Source organism: Polypterus senegalus, chromosome 12, assembly GCF_016835505.1.
Source record: "Polypterus senegalus isolate Bchr_013 chromosome 12, ASM1683550v1, whole genome shotgun sequence".
NCBI classification, from domain to species: Eukaryota; Metazoa; Chordata; class Cladistia; order Polypteriformes; family Polypteridae; genus Polypterus; species Polypterus senegalus.
Genome location: NC_053165.1, coordinates 159,179,532 through 159,203,548, shown reverse-complemented (window position 1 = coordinate 159,203,548; position 24,017 = coordinate 159,179,532). Strand labels below are relative to the sequence as shown.

At 45.2% G+C, this 24,017-nt stretch overlaps 2 protein-coding genes across 4 annotated transcripts in view; one reads left to right on the top strand and one right to left on the bottom strand.

Moving 5' to 3' along the window:
- Positions 1-11,199, bottom strand: part of dhps (deoxyhypusine synthase) — a 30,394-nt gene extending 19,195 nt beyond the window's left edge. The window contains exon 1 of one of the 3 annotated variants that reach the window (XM_039770489.1): positions 11,098-11,199. The gene's annotated coding sequence lies outside the window, so the exon portion shown is untranslated. Of the gene's footprint in view, positions 1-3,040; positions 3,206-11,097 lie in introns of those variants that run through there. The other 2 variants (XM_039770490.1, XM_039770488.1) reach the window with 2 other exon arrangements.
- A 4,933-nt stretch (positions 11,200-16,132) lies between these two features.
- Positions 16,133-22,216, top strand: LOC120540036 (guanine nucleotide-binding protein G(I)/G(S)/G(O) subunit gamma-7-like). Its single transcript, XM_039770487.1, has 3 exons — positions 16,133-16,334; positions 18,619-18,717; positions 21,440-22,216. Exons 2-3 carry the CDS (start codon positions 18,625-18,627, stop codon positions 21,563-21,565), a joined length of 219 nt encoding a protein of 72 aa, XP_039626421.1. The 5' UTR covers positions 16,133-16,334; positions 18,619-18,624; the 3' UTR covers positions 21,566-22,216.
- The last annotated feature ends 1,801 nt before the right edge of the window (positions 22,217-24,017 follow it).

Genomic DNA, 24,017 nt, shown 5'->3' with positions numbered 1-24,017 from the left:
GAACTTCACTCCCTTTGTACTTGTTTAGACTGGCACTTTATCTTCTTTTATTATAATGGAATTGTATCAACAAAATGAAATGCTGCAAGCTTTAAAGTTTCAAATTTGATCAACTCTGAGTGGCACTCTCTGTGGTTTGTAGTAAACCAAAGTAACAAATCTTTTCTCTCATTTATCACTGACTAACACTGCCAGAAGCTTGAACTTAAAGGACAGGTTCTGCATTTTTCAAGTTGATGTTATTTCTCCACAAACAGGCCAAATATGCATTTGCCGCACCAATTATGTTCCAAGGTCAGGGGCTTTCTGTAAATTGAATTACAAAAGATATACCTTGCCTGTGCTGACGCTTTACATTGTAGTCTATGGGGCATGGAGTCAAAGCGTCTAAACTTACCAAATATGTCCATTTCTGAAGCCAAGAAAGTTGCTGAATATTGTCATTTTGAACAAAAGAAAAACATTACCAGAGTCAGCCATTTTACAAAGAACACCTGCACTCAGTCTTCCAGTCCAATAATCTTTGCTCCGCCCCCATGGGGGTGTGGCCCCCGACAGGCAAAAATCACACCAAATATTTCATACCTCATGCTTGGCTTTGTTTCAATTTCCTTCCATATTTACATGAGAATTTGCACATGAAAATGTATCCTTACCACAAGAAAAATATACCAAGAATATACAATAAAAGGATTATTTCCAGACACCTTTTGTTGGCCCCAACACACATTTGGAAACGTGGAATGAACGGATCTATACTTAACAGCTGCCTTGGACATATCTCGTGAATTCTTAAACTTTTCCTCTATGCTGCATATACTCCATTGTAAAGCATAAGAGCATGAAAGGTCAGGTCAGGTCAGGGAGCATGCACTGGTACAGCACGTTGCTGTATCCAGCACAGGATCCTGGTTGGTAGCCCCCAATGCAAATATGCAGTCCAGTCCCACCTTCCAGAAATGACAATCTATCTGCTGCAGACAGGGGTTACGTGAGCATCCCCTTGGCCCGGTCCAGCCACTTGGGTCTTCAACAATGAGGATCCTGCAAGCCAGATCACGTCACACGGCCGTACTGCAGCACTCACAATCCAGGTCATGTGCCTCGTTCAGAATTCCATGAGAGAGAGAGAGAGAGAGAGAGAGAGAGAGAGAGAGAGAGATATTCCCCACCCCCCCCTTTATAGAAAGCGCACATCTTTATAACACAATTTTGCATTGCAAATGCATATACCCCATGTTCGTGAAGAAATGACTGACATGAAAAATGCCCCGCTTATCATTTAAGGATGCCCAACGTTTCCTTACTTCACTGCTCCAAAAGTGTACACCTATTTAAAGCAAAGACTCTTTCTTCACACATCCACTTCCGTTCACATTTTCAGGATTTTTCCATACCCATAAGTTGTTTGCTCAAATACATATTCTAATATAAAAAACGGCCATTGACCCATCTCTTCAACTCCTTGCTTTCTCCAAGAAGTTGGAGGTATTGTCTATTTGCAGAGCCACATCATGGCAGGACAGTACAAGTTAGTAGCTGCAGACCAGCAGTTTCTGAATGGAAGTCTGACAACTGCGCACCGCCTAGCATTTTGGTGGGTAGCACATTAATACACTGCGTTATGCTTCTCCCTTTCAATTTTTCCTTTTGATATTTTAAATTACATTATTCTCGAAAACAACAGTTATAACGAATACTAAACCTCTAAAAAACGAGCAATAAAAAGGGAAGGAAAAAGAGCAAATCAAGCCAAACAATATCGACATTTGAATGATGGTTCAAAGACGTTATTGAGAGAATTGTCTTCATGCTTTTCGAAGATAAATTAAAAAATGATGTTTGCAAACTACGGCATTTTCAGGATATCCTTCCCAAGCAACCTTTGAATGTACCAGAGTATTAAGTTTTTTTGTTTTTTTTTTTTAAGTGATTTATAAAAACATATCACATCACAACAAATGCAACTGCAGCTCCTTCATAAATTTCCAAGATGACCTCAGATCTCTCAGTATTGTGCCAAAATAAATTGTTCTTTCTATTAAAAAAAAAAAGGCCTCAAAAATATTAAATTGTTCTTAAAAAAAATAATTCCTGCATGTTTATTCTGCTGCGTAACATTTTAAAAAGTCTTTTAATAACACTAAATCAGCCATCCTGAGACTGCTGGTCTTGACCTCTGTCTCAAGTTCTCTTTTGCTACCAGGTTCTGGCCCTTCTTGCCTTCTCTCTAAGACTGTACAGTGCACTGATGGAGGAAATCACAGAATGGCAACTCCGCTGCCTCCAAAAAGAAAGAGCACTGGTTTGAATTGCCCGCTACAATGCCTTCCACTTTGAAACTCGCATGTGCTCCCAATCTACACCTTAAGAACAAAGACTGGAGAACAGAACTCTACATTGATCCTGGCCATTAACTGGCTTCCCATCCAGGGATGTTGCCCAATTTTCTTGACAAAACAAAAAGATTAAAGTTGAATGCCGTCATTTATTTTCATGTTTATAATAGCGAAGCAGTAAATGGTGCTGGTTGGTTTTAGATTCCTCCATTCTGATCCCCCATAACATGAGAAGGCCAGCTAGTTGTTGGAGGTACGTTGAGCATCGTGACTCTAAATGGTCACTATATGAAACTTACTGAAAATACGAGTAGTCCGTAGAAAACTCACATTGATTAATAAGGATAAGTCGCCATTTAAAAGTCTGGTACCCAAGCTCGGCCTAATCAAAAGACACCTGGCGGGTTAATTATTATCCCGCGTCTGTCACCCGCTTTCAATAACCGCGCAGCACCCACTCGCGATTCGCCCTCATGTATCATTTCCTCCGACCAACTGATTAAAAAAAATCCATCGCAAAGCTTCTTTAATTCCCTTAATGTAGTAAGCCCTTTCTACCCGGCCGGCCTACATACATTTCGGCGTGTCAGTCGCTATGGCCGCCCCACGTTGTACACTCACAACAAACACTACTATCTACAGTTACAAATAACATCATTCAGCCCACCTCACCAGTCCACATACACAAGTACTGAACTCACAAATGGACTACCGACCCGCTTGGATAAACCCGGCCGCCGCCAGGGCGACGTTTTCCTCTCCGCAGTGCCAGTCTCTGAACATCACAACCAAACGCCGAGCACGCCAAAAGTTGCACCGCCCTATGCTAAAAGAGGGCGGTACCTTTGGCCATACAGCTTACTCTCAGTGGCGCGACAACTGCTTGAAAAGAGTTTACGTCACTACGGCCTTCCTTATGCTAAATAAGAGGCTGCGTCTTCCAGCGACACTCTCTGCCGATTTGTTCGGCGTGACCTAGATTATGCACGATTGGCTGCCCCATTGTAGAGAGGAGGAGCTTCATGCAGTTTGCGCAGTAAGGCGTTACCGTGAGGCGGCGGGTCTCCTGTTATTTTACCTGTCTGTGGTGTCAACGCCCGAGTCTGTGAAGGAGAGGAATCGCAAGTTGAAGATTTTTCGTGCCAAAATGTAATCCAATGTGTTTAACTACGTTTACGTTGGAATGCAAAAAAAGAATTATTGCACGGTTTTATCGTGTTACAATCAAAAACATATCAACGATCGCTTTTCACTACCACGCAATTTTCGGGTCAGTTTAAAATACACCACAAAAGCTCAATGCCTTTTCATTCATGATAATAGATCGCGTGTCAAAACTGAAGTCAACACGGACGTATTGCATTTCGCTTAGCGTCATCTCCGTATATATTGCATTTCGATTCTAGACCCCGGCTTAATCATGCCAAAATGAAATATAATCAACTAGCGTCAAAAGGTGGGGCAAGGGGCGTTAAACATCTTAACCGTGACTGTATTGTGGCGGTGAACACAAGTTTCGTCATATTTTCTGTGTCGAATCCAGTTGGGGAACAGAAAATGATAATGCGGTAAATTAAATAAGCTAAGTCCTGTATTTACTGGGCAGTCACAGCCTTTGAGGGTGAAGATTGGAGCCAGGGCAGGGAGCCAGACATGGCCTTCCAATGGTTACGGCTGGGGAAACAGAAACAAAGCTGTAATGTTAGATATCCTGTAACATACACCATATGGCCCATATACATGTATGTGGACACCTCTCCACATGATCTGTAAGCTGAGACAATCCAAACCAGGACCCTTCCCATGTACCAATGGCAATGGATTTAACCGGCAAAGTGGGACTCTTAAGTACTGCTTTTAAAGCCTTCGTTATTTTTCTCTGTCATAAAACATACACATGCATATCTCTCAGGATGGCATTTCCCCTTCTGACAGTGTCTCTCTTCGAGGACCACATAACCTCACCGGAATTTCCTCACCGCAATGCCAAAAACACCATTGGTTATGACTCTAATTGACTTAGTTAGGCTCACACATTCAGAGACAGGAACTGAGTTGGAAACTGTGTGACTACAAGTCTAAGTAGGGCCCGAGCCACTATGCCACATTGCAAGGAAAAAACTCAGTTTTCACCAAATAGGGGCGACATGAATATCAGAGACACCAAGCCATGATTTAGGAATGCCAGAAAAAAATATATATGTATATATGTACAGTATATATATATATATATATATATATATATATATATATATATATATATATATATATATATATATATATATACAGGGTAGGATTCAAAAGTAATGAGCCTTTGTTCAAAAAGACAAATTTATTGAGCAAATCGGTACAACTAATTAATATTCTTCAAAATAGGCACCTCCTGCATAATACACTTTTGTAGGGGGCTTTTCCATGACTCGAAGGCATCCACGTAGGCCTGTTCCGGGATGGTTGCAAGGGCTGCCTTGACATTTGCTTGGATGTCCTCGATCGAGTCGAAGCGTTTTCCTTTCAGTGCTGATTTTAAGCCCGGAAACAAGAAGAAGTCAGAAGGCGACACGTCCGGACTGTAGGGAGGCTGGGGGACCACCGGAACGTTCACCCGGGCCAGTTAGGCGCTCACAATGAAGGCGGTGTGGCTGGGCGCATTATCGTGGTGAAGTTTCCAGCTGTCCTTGATGTCCCTTCGCTTGCGCGTGACGCTTCTTTTCAGCCTTTTCAGGACTTCCAAGTAGTAAGCAGCATTCACGGTCTGTCCTTGCGGGACAAACTCGTAGTGGATGATCTCCTTCACTCCGAAGAACTTGATCGCGTACCGTTGCTCTAATGAACTTTCCATTTCTGCGTGTAACACACTACCGCACAGGGCTTCCCGTCAAGGCTGATCCTACCGCTCCGAAAGCTCGGAGTGGTAGGAGCTCCGTTGCGTTGTGAAGCCAACACCCACCGTCGCCGTCGCTGGCAAGTGGGCGCACGCGGCATGCGTCGCGTCAGAACAAAATGAGGCTCATTACTTTTGAATCCTACCCTGTATATACATACATACAGTACTGTATACATATATATTGTGGTGGACGGCCGGGGACCTTGCCCAGCCAGGATGCCCCTGTGAGGTAAGGACCAGGGAAGAGGGCACATTCAGCGTAAGAACATGAGAGGGGAACCCCCTCCTGAGCTTTGGGTAACTGGAAGTGATGCTGGAAGAAGGTCTGGGAGCACCTGGAGTACTTCCGGTTGTTCTATAAAACCTGGTGGTTACCTACCAGGTAATGCATGTGGTTGGTCTGCCAGTCGTTAACTGGTAGGTAACCATCCATACAATCAGATCAGGACTCAGACTACGAATGCTATGAATGTAATTACTCCGCTCTCCAGGCTGTCAAATAAACAAACCACACATCGTGGTGCAGTGTAAAGAGGCTTCACCTCTGATGCTGACGTCTGAGGTTCGATCCCCATAAGGGGTGCAGTGGAGTGTGTACACCTGATGAGCCCAAATAAGGGTGAAACACGTGTCGCGTACTCTGCATTATTTGACAGTGAACTATGTAACATTCTATGATCTGCTTCTTGCAACTGAGAGGGCCTTTGGCAGATGTTTGCCGACTGGCAGACCAACCACATGTGTTACCTGGCAGGTAACCACCCATACAATGAGATCGGGACTCAGAATACGAATGCTATGAATATATATATATATATATATATATATATATTTTTTTTCATACTTCCATTATCTCTAACCTGCTCTGAATGTGTATTGCACCACCTTTTTTGAATTCTTTACGACATTCTACTTTGTCATCTTCTCTTTGTCTTTTATGGTTAAATCTCTTGGCACAAAGTCTTGTCTCATGAGACGTGAAAGTGTCTCTTTTCAAAAGATCCCATCTCATCTCAGGATAAAAAGTCTCTTCCCAGGATTTTTTTAATATAACAGAGAGATATATATATATGATATATGTGTGGTCAGGTGGATCCTATTGTTCTAATTCTCCTTGAGGTGTGTCAAGAAATCATTTGGAGTCCATCTGTGGCAAACTGAATTAATAGGCCTCATTTGAAGGGCGCACGTAGGCCTGTGCATAGAAGGTCCCATAATTCATATTGTATGTCAGGACAAAAACCAAGCAATTTAAAATGAAGTCTACATCACAATAAATTGTCCAGAAAGTGAAGGGGTCTGCTTCAGACTGACATCTGAACTCGGACTCGTCCGCTGCAGGACATTGACATTGTTGGTTTGAAGCCGCTCCCACGCAGCTTTGGCTTTATACACTGACCTAAAGGATTATTAGGAACACCATACTAATATGGTGTTTGACCCCCTTTTGCCTTCAGAACTGCCTTAATTCTACGTGGCATTGATTCAACAAGGTGCTGAAAGCGTTCTTTAGAAATGTTGGCCCATATTAATAGGATAGCATCTTGCAGTTGATTGAGATTTGTGGGATGCACATCCAGGACACGAAGCTCCCGTTCCAACACATCCCAAAGATGCTCTATTGGGTTGAGATCTGGTGACTGTGGGGGCCATTTTAGTACAGTGAACTCATTGTCATGTTCAAGAAACCAATTTGAAATGATTCGAGCTTTGTGACATGGTGCATTATCGTGCTGGAAGTAGCCATCAGAGGATGGGTACATGGTGGTCATGAAGGGATGGACATGGTCAGAAACAATGCTCAGGTAGCCCGTGGCATTTAAACGATGCCCAATTGGCACTAAGGGGCCTAAACTGTGCCAAGAAAACATCCCCCACACCATTACACCACCACCACCAGCCTGCACAGTGGTAACAAGGCATGATGGATCCATGTTCTCATTCTGTTTATGCCAAATTCTGACTCTACCATTTGAATGTCTCAACAGAAATCGAGACTCATCAGACCAGGCAACATTTTTCCAGTCTTCAACTGTCCAATTTTGGTGAGCTCGTGCAAATTGTAGCCTCTTTTTCCTATTTGTAGTGGAGATGAGTGGTACCCGGTGGGGTCTTCTGCTGTTGTAGCCCATCCGCCTCAAGGTTGTGCGTGTTGTGGCTTCACAAATGCTTTGCTGCATACCTCGGTTGTAACGAGTGGTTATTTCAGTCAAAGTTGCTCTTCTATCAGCTTGAATCAATCGGCCCATTCTCCTCTGACCTCTGGCCTCAACAAGGTATTTTCGGCCACAGGACTGCCGCATACTGGATGTTCTTCCCTTTTCACACCATTCTTTGTAAACCCTAGAAATGGTTGTGCGTGAAAATCCCAGTAACTGAGCAGATTGTGAAATACTCAGACCGGCCCGTCTGGCACCAACAACCATGCCACGCTCAAAATTGCTTAAATCACCTTTCTTTGCCATTCTGACATTCAGTTTGGAGTTCAGGAGATTGTCTTGACCAGGACCACACCCCTAAATGCATTGAATCATTTGCCATGTGATTACTTGATTAGATAATTGCATTAATTTGAAATTGAACAGGTGTTCCTAATAATCCTTTAGGTGAGTGTACACGTTCTTATTGTCTTGCTGGTCTTCTCCCAAGGTTCGGCTTTCTTGCAGGCCCCACCAGGTTTTCCTCAGGAGATTTCCCATATTTTGCTGCTTTCATTCCACTCACAAGCCATCTTAGGCTTACGAAGAGAACAGACACTTGTCCTTTTTATAAGGTGGATATACCAACCCAGCATGACGATCATTTTAATTCTCTTCATTGCTGTTTGTTTTTAAATTCTGTTTTCTTAGATATTTGTAAACTTACATTGTGTCAACATTTAACCCACTTATCCTTTATAATAACTCTTTATTTTTGTTATGATTTTCCTTTGTGCTGTTTCTTTAAAGTCTGTAATGTTATTTACTTTGCAAAGTTTCTTGTGATCATTTTTTTCTGCAAAGGAGCTTTACAAAAATGAATTAATTAATCCCTAGGCTTGTGATTCTTGCTCTTATTTCATGTGGGACAATTAAAAAAAAAGCAGGAAAATGTCTTCCATTGAAGAGCCTGCACCTTGAAAGACAGGACTAGCTGCTGCTCTATTATTTACAAGTCCCATCAAAGGTGGCCATCATTCATTTAGACATATGAGAAGAATGGCGTAGGAATCACTAGTCAAGCCCCGTAGCTCACATAATGAGGGCTGATTGTAGAAGAGGGAGTAAACACGAGAGAATTACCTGAGGCAGGGGATGTGCTGTAAGTGTGACACGAAAAAATGCAGATTCAAAATGAAATTGAACTGCAAATGATTAATTAAACATTCATAATGAATGGGTGAGAAGTAGTGGTGATTGTTATTTTGGAATAATTACCACGTCTTCCAAAAAGTATTGTTGTGGTGTAAATACATCTGACTACTGAGGGATTGCTGGGAGCTGCACTCATTGCTGGCAGCAGCCAAGTTGAATTCAAGCAAATAAATGTCTCTACATTGACATTCACTTCAGTGCACATGCATATATAATACATTCTCTTGTACAGGGCTTGATCTACATTAATACACAAGCTGAGGTGGCTATCCACACATCCGTCCATTTCTTAAACCTGCTTATCTGAAGCAGAGTCATGGGAGAGCTGAAGTCTGTCCCAGTGAGCACAATACAAGATGAAGTGTGAAGAAAGGACACCAAGCAATGGTAATCGAGCATCAAGAACGTATAGCGAGAACATACAGAGCATCTGATATCATAGATAGATAGATAGATAGATATGAAGGCACTATATAATGTATAAAAAGATACATGTAAGGCACTAAATAATAGATAGATAGATAGATAGATAGATAGATAGATAGATAGATAGATAGATAGATAGATAGATAGATAGATAGATAGATAGATAGGGCGGTACAGTGGCTGCTGCCTCACAGTTAGGAGACCTTGGGTTCTCTTCCCAGGTCCTCCTTGCGTGGAGTTTGCATGTTCTCCCCATGTCTGCGTGGGTTTCCTCACACAGTCCAAAGACATGCAGATTAGGTGCATTGGCAATTCTAAATTGTCCCCAATGCGTGCTTGGTGTGTGGGTGTGGGTGTATGCGCGCCCTGCGGTGGGCTGGCGCCCTGCCTGGGGTTTGTTAAATGCCTTGCGCCTGTGTTGGCTGGGATTGCATCCAGCAGACCCCCCGTGACCCTGTAGTTAGGATATAGCAGGTTGGATAATGGATGGATAGATAGATAGATAGATAGATATGAAAGGCACTATATAATGATAGATAGATAGATAAATATGAAAGGCACTATATAATAGATAGATAGATAGATAGATAGATAGATAGATAGATAGAGATAGATAGATATGAAAGGCACTATATAATAGATAGATAGATAGATAGATAGATAGATATGAAAGGCACTATAAGATAGATAGATAGATAGATAGACAGATGTCATACAGTACCATCCATTCATATCTATCTATCTATCTGTTCATCTAGTGTAGGTGTGCAGTGGGAATCTGGTGCCTACCCAGACAGCTTCAGCTGAGTTCAGTTCAAGGTGCTGAGACCCCCCTGCTTTAGGCGCAGTGCTGGACATAAACTTAAACAGAGTGCCAGTCTTTCACAGGGCCCACTCATGCAAAGCCGATGTACAGTTACCAGGTAATCCAATTGTTTTTTGGGTTAGTGGCAGTTCAACCAGAGCACTGGGAGGCCAATACAGATTATAGTGGTATGGGAGGACCAGCCCCAGCTCCAGGCCAAAACGGTAAGGATGGGCACATCTGAAATACACCCAGGGGCCACGTTGTGTTAAAGTCCATGTAAAGACACAGGGAGAACATGCAAATGCCATAAAGAAAATGCCAGGATTTGAACATGGGAGGCATGAAGCAGCAGTGCTAACCACTGTGCCGCCCATCTTACACAAAAAGAAAGCAGAGCCCAATATTCTCCAGTCAAATTCAAGGTGCACGGCCCTCACAGCTTTAGGCAAGGCAGAACCTAAATTTAGATAGTCTGCTGGTCCATCACAGGGCTAATTTTGAGCTGCCAGTTAAACAAACCTGGATACCTTTGTGATTTGTGAGGAAAAGCAAATCACCATCCATCCATCCATTTTATCACTTAACCAGTCCAAGCTGCAGAGGCAGCAGTCAACACAAAGACACCCAGACATCCCTTTTACCCATCACCTCCTTTAAAGGAATCCTGAGGCATTCCCAGGCCAGCTGGGACATATAATCTCTCCGGTGTCTCACGGATCTGCCCAGAGGTCTTCTCCAGGAGGGCATCCTAATCAGATGCCCAAACCACCTCGAGTGGCTCATTTCAATGCAGAGAAGCATCAGCTCTGCTTTGATTCCCCACCTAAATGTCTGCCATCCTCACCCAATCTCAGACACCCTGAGAAGGAGGGAAGCTGGTCTCCACCGCTTGTATCCATGATCTATCAATCACTAGAAAGGTGGAGCACCTGAAACTGGAAAAAAAATCCACTCACACGCAGGGAGAACACGCAAACCCAGCACAGAAGGTGAGTGCAGCCAGGATTCCATGAGGTGGCCATACTGCAATGCCCAACTTGCATTAAATTACAACAACTTGTAGGTAGAGCCATCCAGAGGCACAGAGAGCTGGATTGAATGGCGAGCACAAGGGGATGGAAGGTCAGAGCAGCGCAGGACACGCGAGACATGAACACCGGGAAGGCAACACTCGTGATCAGGATTCTCTATTCCCTGTGCAAAGTATTTCCAAGGACCTCTACTGCAATGCCAGGTTACTTCTAGTAAAGTACATTCAGGCAGAGGCCTGTTTCATTTACTTACATTTCTCCTCTTCGTGTAGCAGGCTGTTTCGCCCCGCAGGGTTGATCAGGTAACGACGGAGCACAAAGCGCAGCCCTCCTCTCAATGAGGAACTCCTCTTCTCGTTCCTTTTAAATACGGAGAGAGGTGACCAATAAGATGACACTTCACCCGCTCCAGCTGAAAACGCAATTACCAAACGAGTAAGACGGCATTGCTGCTGTGGCGTCAATGTAAAGGAATCTGCCTTCTTCAGCAAAGCTTACCTTTATGGGGGGAAAAAAAATAAATAAAACAACACCCTGGGCCGTGGCGGGCCCTCACCACTTAAATTTAAATCGCCATTTAAATAACAGGATCAGCAGCCAGTTTGAACGCCCTGTGCGGTTTTACAACAAGCCTCCTCACCTGCTGGAACTCCCATGTTAAAAATGCCGACACCCTTGTGGTGCAATATCAGGGTGGAAAGGTGCAAAATAAAATAACCTTAACGACAATTCTTGGCTCATTTTTTTGTTTGTTTCATTTGAATAAATTTGAATAAATTTGCAAAAAAGTTTCAAAAGTCCTGTTTTTTGATGTGTCATTCTGGGGTATCGAGTGTTGCTTGAGATTATGAATTTAAAAGATTTTAGCACAAGTGATGGGGTCTGAACACTTATTACGCCCCCTAGTGGTTCACACTGACACCGTGCAAGTGAAGGGCTCAGATCAAAATACTAGGGGGTTATAATTGCTTTATGGGGTGGAGGGGTGGGGGGGATGAATTTAAAAGATTTTAGCAGAAGTGAAGGTTTCTGAACGCTATTAACTATTTACACCCCCTAGTGGTTCATACTGACACCGTGCAAGTGAAGAGCTCAGATCAAAATACTAGGGGGTGTGGCGCTTGTGCCTCCTCCAGACCGCGAGGGGGCGTCCGTCCTGGTTATGTTGGGGGCCTCGGGTAGAGGGCTTGGAAGCCCAGCCCTGTAGGGACCCGTGGCCACCGCCAGGCGGCACCCCGATGCCGGTTTATCCCGTGTGGTCCTTGGCCGGGGCTGGAGCCCGGCGGGGCGCTGGAGGACCAGAGGAGGCGTGTGCCTCCTCCAGACCGAGAGGGGACGTCCGTCCTGGTTATGCAGGAGGCCTCGGGTAGGGGGCTTCGAAGCCCAGCCCTGTAGGGACCCGTGGCCACCGGCAGGCGGCGCCCCAGTGCCTATTTATCCCAGGAGCCCGGCACTTCTGGGGGAAGACAACCGGGGACACCCGGACGGCTTCCGGGTGCGCAGCCAGCACTTCTGCCACACAGGGGTGTGGCCAAGATCAATTGCCGGGAAGCAGCTGGAGCCCATCCGGGTTCCTATAAGAGGGGCCGCCTCCCTCCAGTCATTGGTGGATGTCGGGAGGTAGCGAGACAGAGCTGGGGAGAGGATTGGAGGCGGCCAGGAAGAGAAGGCACAAAGACTGTGAGCCCTGGACTTTGGGGGAATCGGTGCAAGAGGCACTGGGGTTGATGCACGAATAATTGTAAATATTGTAAATAAACAGTGTGTTGGGTGAACTTATGATGTCCGTCTGTGTGTGTCCGGGCCAGCTTTCACAGGGGTTAAAATTGCTTTATGGGACCCTTGGGGGGTAAGGGGGGTTTGGAATGAGTTTAGCACAAGTGAAGGGGTCTGAACACAAAGCTCACTGGGTGTAGTGGAGAAGGGCAGAATTATATTTTTGGATGTGTAGAATGTATGAAGGTATTTGTGACACATCTGGAAGTGCATCTGTGCTGTTGTTTCTGGGGTTTGTGTGTGGGGTGCTGCAATACCCCCAAGTAGTTCACACTGACACCACGCAAATGAAGGGCTCGGAACAAAATACAAGTGGGTTACAATTGCTTATTTGGGGGTGGTGAATTTAAAAGATTTTAGCACAACTGAAGGGGGTCTGAACACTATTAACTATGTACGCCCCCTAGTGGTTCACAGTGGATTGAGATTTGACACCATGCAAGTGAAGGGCTTAGAACAAAATATGAGAAAGTTACAATTGCTTGTTGTTGTTGGGGTGGGTAGGGGAGTGGAATGAATTTATAAGAGTTTAGCACAAGTGAAGGGGTCTGAACACGAAGCCCACCTGGGTGGAGTAGAGAAGGGGAGAGTCATATTTTTGGAGGTGTAGAATGTATGTAGGTATTTGTGCATCGGTGCTGTTGTTTCTGGGGTTTGGGGGGTGCTGCAACGTCCCCTAGTGCAGTGGTTCTCAAATTGTGGAGCGGGCCCCTAGGGGGGGGGCGCGAAGTAACAAAAAGGGGAGGGTGTGAAAATATGATAAAAAGAAAACAAGAATCAAAAATATGAAAAATCCATCTATTGAAACCAAAACAAATGAACTTAAACTACATTCTGATACTAGAAAAATAAATATAGAGTTAGATAAATGTCGATAAAAGTGAAGTAGGTATAATAAAATGTTCATCAATGGTATATCATTAATTAAAAAAGAACAAATTGGCATTAGTGGACTCCTTTCAAAAAACGTTAGGGGGGTGCGATTAAAACTGCTATGAAAACTCGGGCCGCAAATACTTAAAGGTTGAGGAACGCTGGACTAGTGGTTCACACTGACACCATGCAAGTGAAGGGCTCAGAACAAAATACAAGTGGGTTACAATTGCTTAATTTGGGGGCTGGGGTGGGGGGAGTGGAATGAATTTAAAAGATGTTAGCACAAGTGAAGGGGTCTGACTACTTTACCATTTGCATTCATTTGCTCTTATCCAAAGAGACTTACAAAAGAGGTCACCATAACTGAGTAAACACCACTCTGGAGGGCTGTATGGGGACAAGTGTGACGGAACAAGGTGACAATATTGATCATCGCAAGTGAAGAGTTCAGAACAAAATACAAGTGGGTTACAATCCCCAGATTACAAGAACCTAACAGCCATTATCACCTAACAAGAGGGTCTTCAAATGCTTCTTTAACACATTCAGGGGGTCAGCTAATCCAACCAGCTGGAAGCTACACATGAAGAGAGTCCAGATTGAGATTTGATGTCATGCAGAGGTGGCATCACCAGATGCCATTCATCAGCAGACCTGATTGGATGAGAAGGACCCCACAAGTGTCTCCATATATGACGGTGCTGACCCGTTGACCACCCTGTAGGGCAGCACCAAAGATTTGGGCTTAACGTGTGTTGTCACAGGGAGGCAGTCTGCTGATCTGAAAAGTGGGGTGACATGTGCCCACCTCAGCTGGCTGAACACCAGGCATGCTGCTTCATTTTGAGTCATGTGGAGCAGCTTTGTGGCACATGTCGCATTCCAGCTAGCAGAGAGCTGCAGTGGTCCAGAGGTGACAAGGCCAGAGCCTGGACCAGGCTGTATACTCTGAGATGGTCTGATCTTGCCAATGTTTTATAGAATGAATTTGCAAGACTGAGAGATTGTAGCAACATGGTCAGTGAAGGACCATCGATGACCACCCCAAGGTTGCATACTCACTTGGTAAGTGTTTGCCATAATGGACCAAGCTGAACACAAGACAGGCTGGTTGGGACAAGAAGGAGTTCTGCCTTTGCCAGGTTGAGCTGGAGATGGTGCCCCTTCAATCCAAAGGTTGAGATATCAGTGAGACATGCAGCGATGCTATCTGATACTGCGTGGTCCTCAGGAAGGAACGCCAGTCCCAGCTGACTATCACAGGCATGCCAGTGATAAGAGGAACCATGGCACACAATGACAGAGCCTATTGATGAGGTGTACAGAGAGAAATGGAGAAGACCCAGCACCCCCATACTAGCCTGGTGCACCCCTTGACACCTCTCTACGTCAGAACACATGGTAGGATCTGCCCAAGAGGGAGGACTCAAACCACCAGAGGGGCAGTCCCAGTGATGCAAAGGTCAAAGAGGGTGACGAGGAGGATCTGAATGGTTGACCACGTCGAAGGCAGAGGAGAGATCTAGCAGGATCAGGACAGATGACACCTTGGTAGCTCCAGCCACCCGCAACGTGTCAACCACAGTGTGGAGGGAACCCCAAAGCCTAAGTGATTCCAGAGAAGTCTGCAAATTACAGAAGAGGAGGAGGAGGAGGAAGAGGAGGTTAGGAGAAGGTGCTGACACAGCGGGTTTCCGCACCCACCACATGACCAACCTCCTCAGGATCCCCAGATTAGGACCGAGGTACCACCATGCAATGGGGGGTACCTCAGCACCACACTAGTTCAGATGGAATGGAGACCATTCTGGAATTATCTATTTGAGATGGGTTGAGAGTGGGAATAGATTCTCAATGCACTGTATATTATATTATATTATATTATATTATATTATATTATATTATATTATATTATATTATATAAAAGTTATGCTTTTCCAAATATTAGGTTTTGAGAAATGGTGGGGCTACCTAAACCAAGAAGTCCAGAAACTTGAGATGGCACAGGTTTGTCTCCTAGTAAGCATTCAGCCAGATGTCATTTAGTGTCATTTGATGTCACTCTGTCCTGCCCAATCCTTGTAGCCAAGACAGGCTCTGGCACCCAATGAAGCTAAACTGGACTGAGTAAGTCTGAGAATGTTACGTTACAGCATATTATGAAGCGGCATGATATGGGGTGGGGGGTCCACATAGTGGGACAGTGGTAAGTGCTGCTGACTCCCAACTCCATGACACTCGGTTAACGTCTATGTGGAGTCTACATGTTCTCCATGTGACGCTTTGTTTCTTGTTTCTCCTGCTTTACAAAGGCATGCAAATTTGGGTGACTGGCACCTCCGTACTGTTTCCCTGGTCCTTGCGTGATGCCCATTTAATCAGGTCCCATCCCAGTTGTATTTTATGTCTTTTCTCTCCGTCTTTATCCCCTTGAACTTTACAGCACCCGGCCAGCACCCTCATCCCCTATTGAAGAAGAAGGTCAGACGCCTGCATGGAGTCAATTGAATCTAAAGAGCCGTTTGATGTCTGCCATTTCATTCTTTTGAATCCCGCACTTCAGAGGGGCTGCCGCTCCAGCATGTTCTAATAAATACCAAGGCTCCTGACACGAGACAAGCCAAGCCATTGTGAAATGAGGCTCTGTTAGGGCGGCCCTGTGGGACAATTCCACTCTTTATCATTAGGAGAGCGACGGCTACGAATAGCAGATAAATTACTGGGGCCAAGTCAGGCATGTGCCCGACGCCCATCAGGGTGAGCTTTTAACATCTCAAGAATTGGCTGAGATTCTACCGTCTAGTTTGGCGACTTCTACAAGAAAACACCCTGGAGCAGGTAAGTGTTACAGCAACTGGAAAAACCTGTTAGGAATTAAGGGACCTCAACCATAAAAATTAAAGAGCACCTCAACTGGGTGGGTGAGTGAGTGAGTGAGCATGGGGGTGCCCTGTAATGGTCTGGCACCTCATCTCAGGTTGTTACCAGCCTTACTACGCCAAGTAGGCACCAGCTTCCTGCAGTCATGAACCAGATCCACCAATTAGAAGATGGGTGGATTATTATAATGACGTGCTGTGTGATGGACTGGCACCTTATTGCCCAGGTGTGACAAGATAGGAAAAATCCCCTTACGACCTAAAACTGGTTACGTGGATTAGAAAAATGGATATATTATTATTATCACAATGAGATGGACTAGCACCCCATCTAGAGTTTTCACCTCCATTATAACCAGTGCTGCCAGGATAAGTGCTAGCTCTCTGTGGTAAGCCAATCTGAAAATTAATTTATCTGTGATGAACTAGCACCGATCCAAAGTTGGCATCTTCATTATGCCCCATGCTTACAGGCACCAGATTTATGGGGTAAGATAGTTAGAAAATGGATGAATTATTATTTTTATTATTATAATGATGTGTTCAGAAAATGAATGTATTATTTTTATTATTAATTTACTCTGTGATGGACTGGCACTCCAACTAAAATTGGCATCTGCATTAGGACCAATGCTGCCAGGATAGGCTCCAGCATTCTGTGGTAAGCCAGTTAGATAATGGATGGATTTCTATGTTGACATGCTCTAAAACAGACTGGCACCCCCATCCAAAGTTGGTACCTGCATTATACCCAATGCTGCCAGGATTGTGTGGTAAGCCAATCACAAAAATGAATTTTTTAATATGAGGATGTGCTCTGTGATGAATTGGCACCTTCATTATGACCCAAGCTTGCATAAGCTAGTTAGAAAATGGATGAATTATTATTATTAAAATTATTTTGGTCAGAAAATGGATGTATTATTTTATCATGATGTGCTCTGTTATGGACTGGTACCACATTCAAAGATGGTATCTACATAATGCCCAATGCTGCCAAGGGACCACTTTTCAGTGATTCTGAACTGGACTTCTTCTTCTTTCGGCTGCTCCTGTTCAGGATTGCCACAGCGAATCATCCAAAATTGTTGTCCGCATATTTAATTGGACAAGCCACTAAAAAAGTCAATATGCTATTATAATCATGTGCCCTGTGATAAACATACAGTAGTTGGCACCTACATTATGCCTTATGCTGATAGGCACCATCTTTTTGTGGAAAGCCAGAGTGAAAATGGATGGATTATCATAACGATGTGTTCTGTGATGGGCTAGTGCCCATCCAAAACTGGAACCAGTATTATGTCCAGTACTGCCAGGATGGACAGCAGTTTTCAGAAGTCCTGAACTAGATAAGCTAGTTAGACTGGTACCCTATATAAAGCTGGCTCCTGCATCATACCCTGTGCTGGCAAACACCAGTTAGAAAATGGATGGGTTGTTATGATGGTGTGTTGTGTGACGTGCTGGTGCCCCACCCAAAGTTAGTACCTGCCTATAGATCAGGACTGCCTGGATATATCCATATACCCAGGTGACCATGAACTGGAAAAACAGGCTAGAAAATGAAAGGGTTATTATGATGGTGTACGTTGTGTCCAAAGTAGCATCTGCATTAAGCCCCTTGCTTATAAGCACCAGGTTTCCATGGTTTGCCAGATAGAAATAATTACCCTAATCATGTGTTAAGCCAATTAGAGGTCTTATCATAATCACATGCTCAGTGATAAACTGGCATCCCATCCAGAGCTGATGCCTATATTATGCCCTATGCTGATAGGCACCAGTTTTTTGTGGAAAGCCACATAGAAAATGGATGGATTATAATTAATGATGTGCTATGTGATTAACTGGTGCCCATCTAAAACTAGTACCCGTCTTATGCCTGGTGCTACTTAGATATGCCCTGGTCTCTTGTTGACCCTGAACTGGACAAGCATGCTAGAAAAAATCAATGGGTTAAAGGAAATGCCTCTCAAAAAGCTGCAGCGTTAAAATCAGGGAAGACGTGCCAACTCCAGAGAAGCTGTGGAGCACCGAGGCTGCACCACCACATGCTGTGTTGCCTTGACACGAATCACAGACATGCAAATGCTTTCAGCAGACGGTTTTGCCAGAGGGCATCAGTGCAAATGTTGCATTTTTGTGCCCTTGTAGTTCTTGTTTGCCCAGTTAACCCCGGGTGTGCCAGGTACCCTGTTTGCAGATTATTAGCCTCACTTTTTTTTTTCCCCTCTGTGCAGGATCTGATGTCCGGGAACTTGTGCAGCAGCACCACCGCTGCGCGGGCCAGACAGGCTGTGGAGCAACTGCGACTGGAGGCTGGCATAGACAGAATCAAGGTGGGCAGCGCCGGAATGGTAGTTGCTGTCACTTTTAGGGCCATGCAGTTAGCTCTGAGCCCATGGTGCATGGCCAGCTGAGAAAAGGCATGGAGCCTTAGCGGAAGTGTCAGGGGTTTTACATGTGGAGGATCAGCTAATGCACGTCATTGACTACATCGATTTGCTTGTGTGACTGCTCCACCTTCCCATTTGGGAGCCCCTCGAACCCGACACCATCGATAATGGATCTCGTAGATGGGGACAATAGTCACACTTGTAGTAAGGGGATGGTGTAAAAGTGTCCAAGTGCTTTTAATAAAACAAACCAAAACTGTGTCCAAAACGAAAGTGCAGTATTTCAAATCAGTCATTCTCTCCAACCCGCTATATCCTAACACAGGGTCACGGGGTCTGCTGGAGCCAATCCCAGCCAACACAGGGCGCAAGGCAGGAAACAAACCCCTGGGTAGGTAAATAATCCATAAAGGGGTAACAATCCAAGTGTTTAAAACGCGGCTAAAGCGACAGTCACTGGAGCAAGTGAGCCAAGAACATCTCCTTCCATTGCTCGCTCACCTGGAGAGACGTCGGCAGCCGCGGTCCTCTAACTGCCGACCTCCTGCCAGACCGCTCACTGTCGGTTGTCCTCTCACCCTCCTTCTCGCACACGCAATCGAGGACACCACCTTGATCGTTGCAGCTTCTCGACACACACATTCAGTGGGCGCCCCTCTAGCGCCGATCCCTCGCCCCGACACGTGACCCGTAACCGCGCTGAATAACACCATCCCCCTCCCCCCGGCTGGCTCGTCCACTTGCACTGCACTAATGCGCATGTGCACGCTCCCGCGCTCTAGTTCTTTCTTTCTGTGCCGGCCCGTACTTATACGGCTCCGCGGGCGCAGCGTCTCAATCACTCACCTTAAGAAGCAGAAGAAGCAACTGAGAACGATCGCACCATCACTTGCATTGCTTGTCGCTCCAATTACCCCCATCAACTCGCCCACTGAGACTAACAAACCCTGCCATTCCAGCGGAGTCGCGGACTCGCTGCACCACAGCTTGGCAGACGCTTTTATAACATAATCGAGTAAACATTACTTTAGGGACAAGGGGACGAAATTGATCGCCATAAGTGAAGAGCTCCGAATAAGATACAAGCGAACCTAAGTCGCTATCAGTTAGACAGAACCTCACCAAACGTGAGGGTCATCAGGCGCTTCTTAAACACATTGAGGGAGTCAGCGGTTTAGATGGAGGTGGGCAGCTTGTACCACCCGCTAAGAGCTACACATGAAAAATGTCTGGATTGAGATTTGAGGTGGCATCACCAGACGCCAGCAGACCTGGGTGGGCATGAAGGAGGGGAGTACCTCACAAGTGTCTCCATACACCTTAGTAATGACCCACACTGACTATTCAGACATCAAGGATTTGAACTTAATAGGTGCCACTATAGCAGATAGGTGCAACATGTGCCCACCCAGGCGGGTTGAACACCACATGTGCTGCTGCATTCTGAAACATTTGCAAGTGGCCTGGTGACACATACCGGGTCTCCTGTCCACACAGAGTCACAGTAGTTTAGACATGATAGGACCAAAGCCTGGGCCAGAGGTTATGCTGCCTACTCCATCAGGTATGGTCTGATATTGTGGATGCTACATAGCTGAGAGACTGTGGCATCATGAAGGGCATGTTGGTCATTGATCACCACCCCAAGGCTGAATACTGACTTGGGTGGGTGTCAGAAATTGTGTGCCATGCTGAACAGGAATGGGGGTGTTCAATAAACAAGACAAGCTGGGATAACAAGAAGGTCCATCTATGCCAGTGTGACCACCAGAGAATGTGCCAGCTCCCCAACACCTAAAACAACAGACACCAGGCACAAGTGCAGCACAACCTGAGCCTTTTACTTAGTGGGAAACGTTTCCCACCAGCACCAAGCACCATACAGAAGCACAGCATGCTCATTCATGGCACTCTGTCTCATCATCATCAACACCACCTCCTCCAGCAAGCGTCATCCTCTCCCTTCCAACTCTGGCTCCTTAGATTGAAAATCCCAGGAGTACTTCCGGTGTTGCATAATTTTGGCCCAGGACTACTTCTGGGGCAAAATAAAGGGCATAACAATTCCTGCAGCACCACCTGGTGGCAACCTCCGGAACCCAACAGGCCTGAGTGGGCAAATACTAATTTCCATACAGCCCTGTAGGAATCGCACCGTTGCACCCCAGAGGAGCTGCCAAATAGCACCCTTCATAAGCCACCTGCCCCTGTCCTTCCATTAAGGAGGTGTCCCTGCCGGGTGATGGTCCCAGCCATCCCTCCCACCTTGATGAGTTGAAGATGGCGCTCCTTCAGTCCTGGATGCAATTTCAGTAAGGCATGCAGGGATCCCGGCTGATACTGTTGTGGTCATCTGGAGGGAGCGACAGGCACAGCCGAGTGTCATCGACATTCCACTTATTCATGGGACCCAGCCTGGACATGGATAGAGAGAAGAGCAGAGGCCCCCCAATGTGCGTGCCAGGTGTACCAGTGACAGCTCTGCTCACCAGGGCAAACGGTAGGATCTGTGCATGAGATAAGGGCAGCCTCTGTGACGGTGAGGTCAAAGTAGGTGGCAAGGAGCATGTCACAATGTTCTGGTAAATGTCGTCCCTGTGTCCCCACACCCCACCAGCTGGGACTGATAATGGAGTAGAACTGAAAAGACCTTCTTATTTTCTAGGTGTCACAAGCAGCGGCGGCGCTGGTCCGGTACTGCCAGGAGCACCGGCGAAATGACCCACTGCTCACTGGCGTCCCGACATCGGCCAACCCCTACAAGGACAAGAAGCCGTGTGTCATACTGTAGGAAAAAGTGACACCGATGACAAATCCAAACATGTATGTTCAAAAATGGCCAACCGGATGGGATGGAGAAGAATAGGAATCTCTTTTTAAGAACATGTCAAATTTAAAAAAATGGCAAAGTGACAATAGCTCTAAGGGAGAATCGAAAAATATTGCAAACTGCTATGAAATGTTAAAGATGTCATATTAAATATGAATTTGCAATTGTGTACTAATTTAGCCTTTTGACTTGTAAATTTCAAAGGTGTATTTGTACAAGGAGAGCGCTGGCAGCTGAGGTGACTCGTCTTATGATTTAGTGTAGCGCCTTTTAACCCGAGTGCTTTAACTTTCTTAGTTTTTTTTCCCCATATTCCCACCGCTCATTGTCACCTCAAACTGGTATATAGCACCTTGCACCGTGAACCTCAACCCAAGGCACCGTAACAGTGTAACTTCGTTTTCTCCACACCTCAGTAATGCGAGTGCTGGCGGGCAAAATAGCACTTCACGACTTTATGTAGCCAGAGGCGGACTGGCCATTAGGGCATTTGGGCAATGCCCGTTTGGCTGCGGACTCTGGCCTGCTCATGGGCCAGCCGTTTCATTAAAAAAATTTTACAGTGGGTACGGAAAGTATTCAGACCCCCTTCAATTTTTCACTCTTTGTTATATTGCAGCTATTTGCTAAAATCATTTAAATTAATTTTTTCCCTCATTAACGTACACACAGCACCCCATATTGATAGACAAAAAAAAGAATTTTTGAATTTGTTGCATATTTATTAAAAAATAAAAACTGAAATATCACCTGGTCCTAGGTATTCAGCCCCTTTGCTGTGACACTCGTATATTTAACTCCGGTGCTTTCCATTTCTTCTGATCATCCTTGAGATCCCCTTCATTTGAGTCCAGCTGTGTTTGATTCTACTGATTGGACTTGATTAGGAAAGCCACCCACCTGTCTGTCTATATAAGACCTCACAGCTCACAATGCATGTCAGAGCAAATGAGAATCAGGAGGTCAAAGGAACTGCCTGAAGAGCTCAGAGACAGAATTGTGGCAAGGCACAGATCTGGCCAAGGTTACAAAAAAATTTCTGCTGCACTTAAGGTTCCCAAGAGCACAGTGGCCTCCATAATCCTTAAATGGAAGACGTTTGGGATGACCAGAACCCTTCCTAGAGCTGGCCGTCTGGCCAAGCTGAGCTACTGGGGGAGAAGAGCCTTGGTGAGAGAGGTAAAGAAGAACCCAAAGATCACTTTGGCTGAGCTCCAGAGATGCAGTCAGGAGATGGGAGAAAGTTGTAGAAAGTCAACCATCACTGCAGCCCTCCACCAGTCAGGGCTTTATGGCAGAGTGGCCTGTCGGAAGCCTCTCCTCAGTGCAAGACACATGACAGCCCTCATGGAGTTTGCTGAAAGACACCTGAAGGACTCTGAGATGGTGAGAAATAAGATTCTCTGGTCTGATGAGACCAAAATAGAACTTTTTGGCCTTAATTCTAAGTGGTATGTGTGGAGACAACCAGGCACTGCTCATCACTTTTTCAATACAGTCCCCACAGTGAAGCATGGCGGTGGCAGCATCATGCTGTGGGGGTGTTTTTCAGCTGCAGGGACAGGACGAATGGTTGCAATCGAGGGAAAGATGAATGTGGCCAAGTACAGGGATATCCTGGACAAAAACCTTCTCCAGAGTGCTAAGGACCTCAGACTGGCCGAAGGTTTACCTTCCAACAAGACAATGACCCTAAGCACACAGCTAAAATAACGAAGGAGTGGCTTCACAACAACTCTGTGACTGTTCTTGAATGGCCCAGCCAGAGCCCTGACTTAAACCCAATTGAGCATCTCTGGAGAGACCTAAAAATGGCTGTCCACCAACGTTTACCATCCAACCTGACAGAACTGGAGAGGATCTGCAAGGAGGAATGGCAGAGGATCCCCAAATCTAGGTGTGAAAAACTTGTTGCATCTTTCCCAAGAAGACTCTGGCTGTATGCTCAAAGGGGGCTTCTACTAAATACTGAGCAAAGGGTCTGAATACTTAGGACCATGTGAGATTTCAGTTTTTCTTTTTTAATAAATCTGCAACAATTTCAAAAATTATTTTTTCTGTCTCTCAATATGGGGTGCTGTGTGTGCATTAATGAGGAAAAAAATTAATTTAAATGATTTTAGCAAATAGCTGCAATATAACAAAGAGTGAAAAATTGAAGGGGGTCTGAATACTTTGCGTACCCACTGTATGTACTGGTTACTGTTTGACATTAAAATTAATTTTCTAAACTACTAAACATTATCTGTCCGGTACTGCGATTTCTATAGTCCTTTATAATACACCGTATTATTATTATTATTATTAAGTTGTCAGTACACAACATTGCAGCGAAAAATTTTGGTCAAAAATGCCTTTTGCAGATTTCTGTTTCGATACCGCTACATTTCGGTTAGCATATACAGTGGGATGC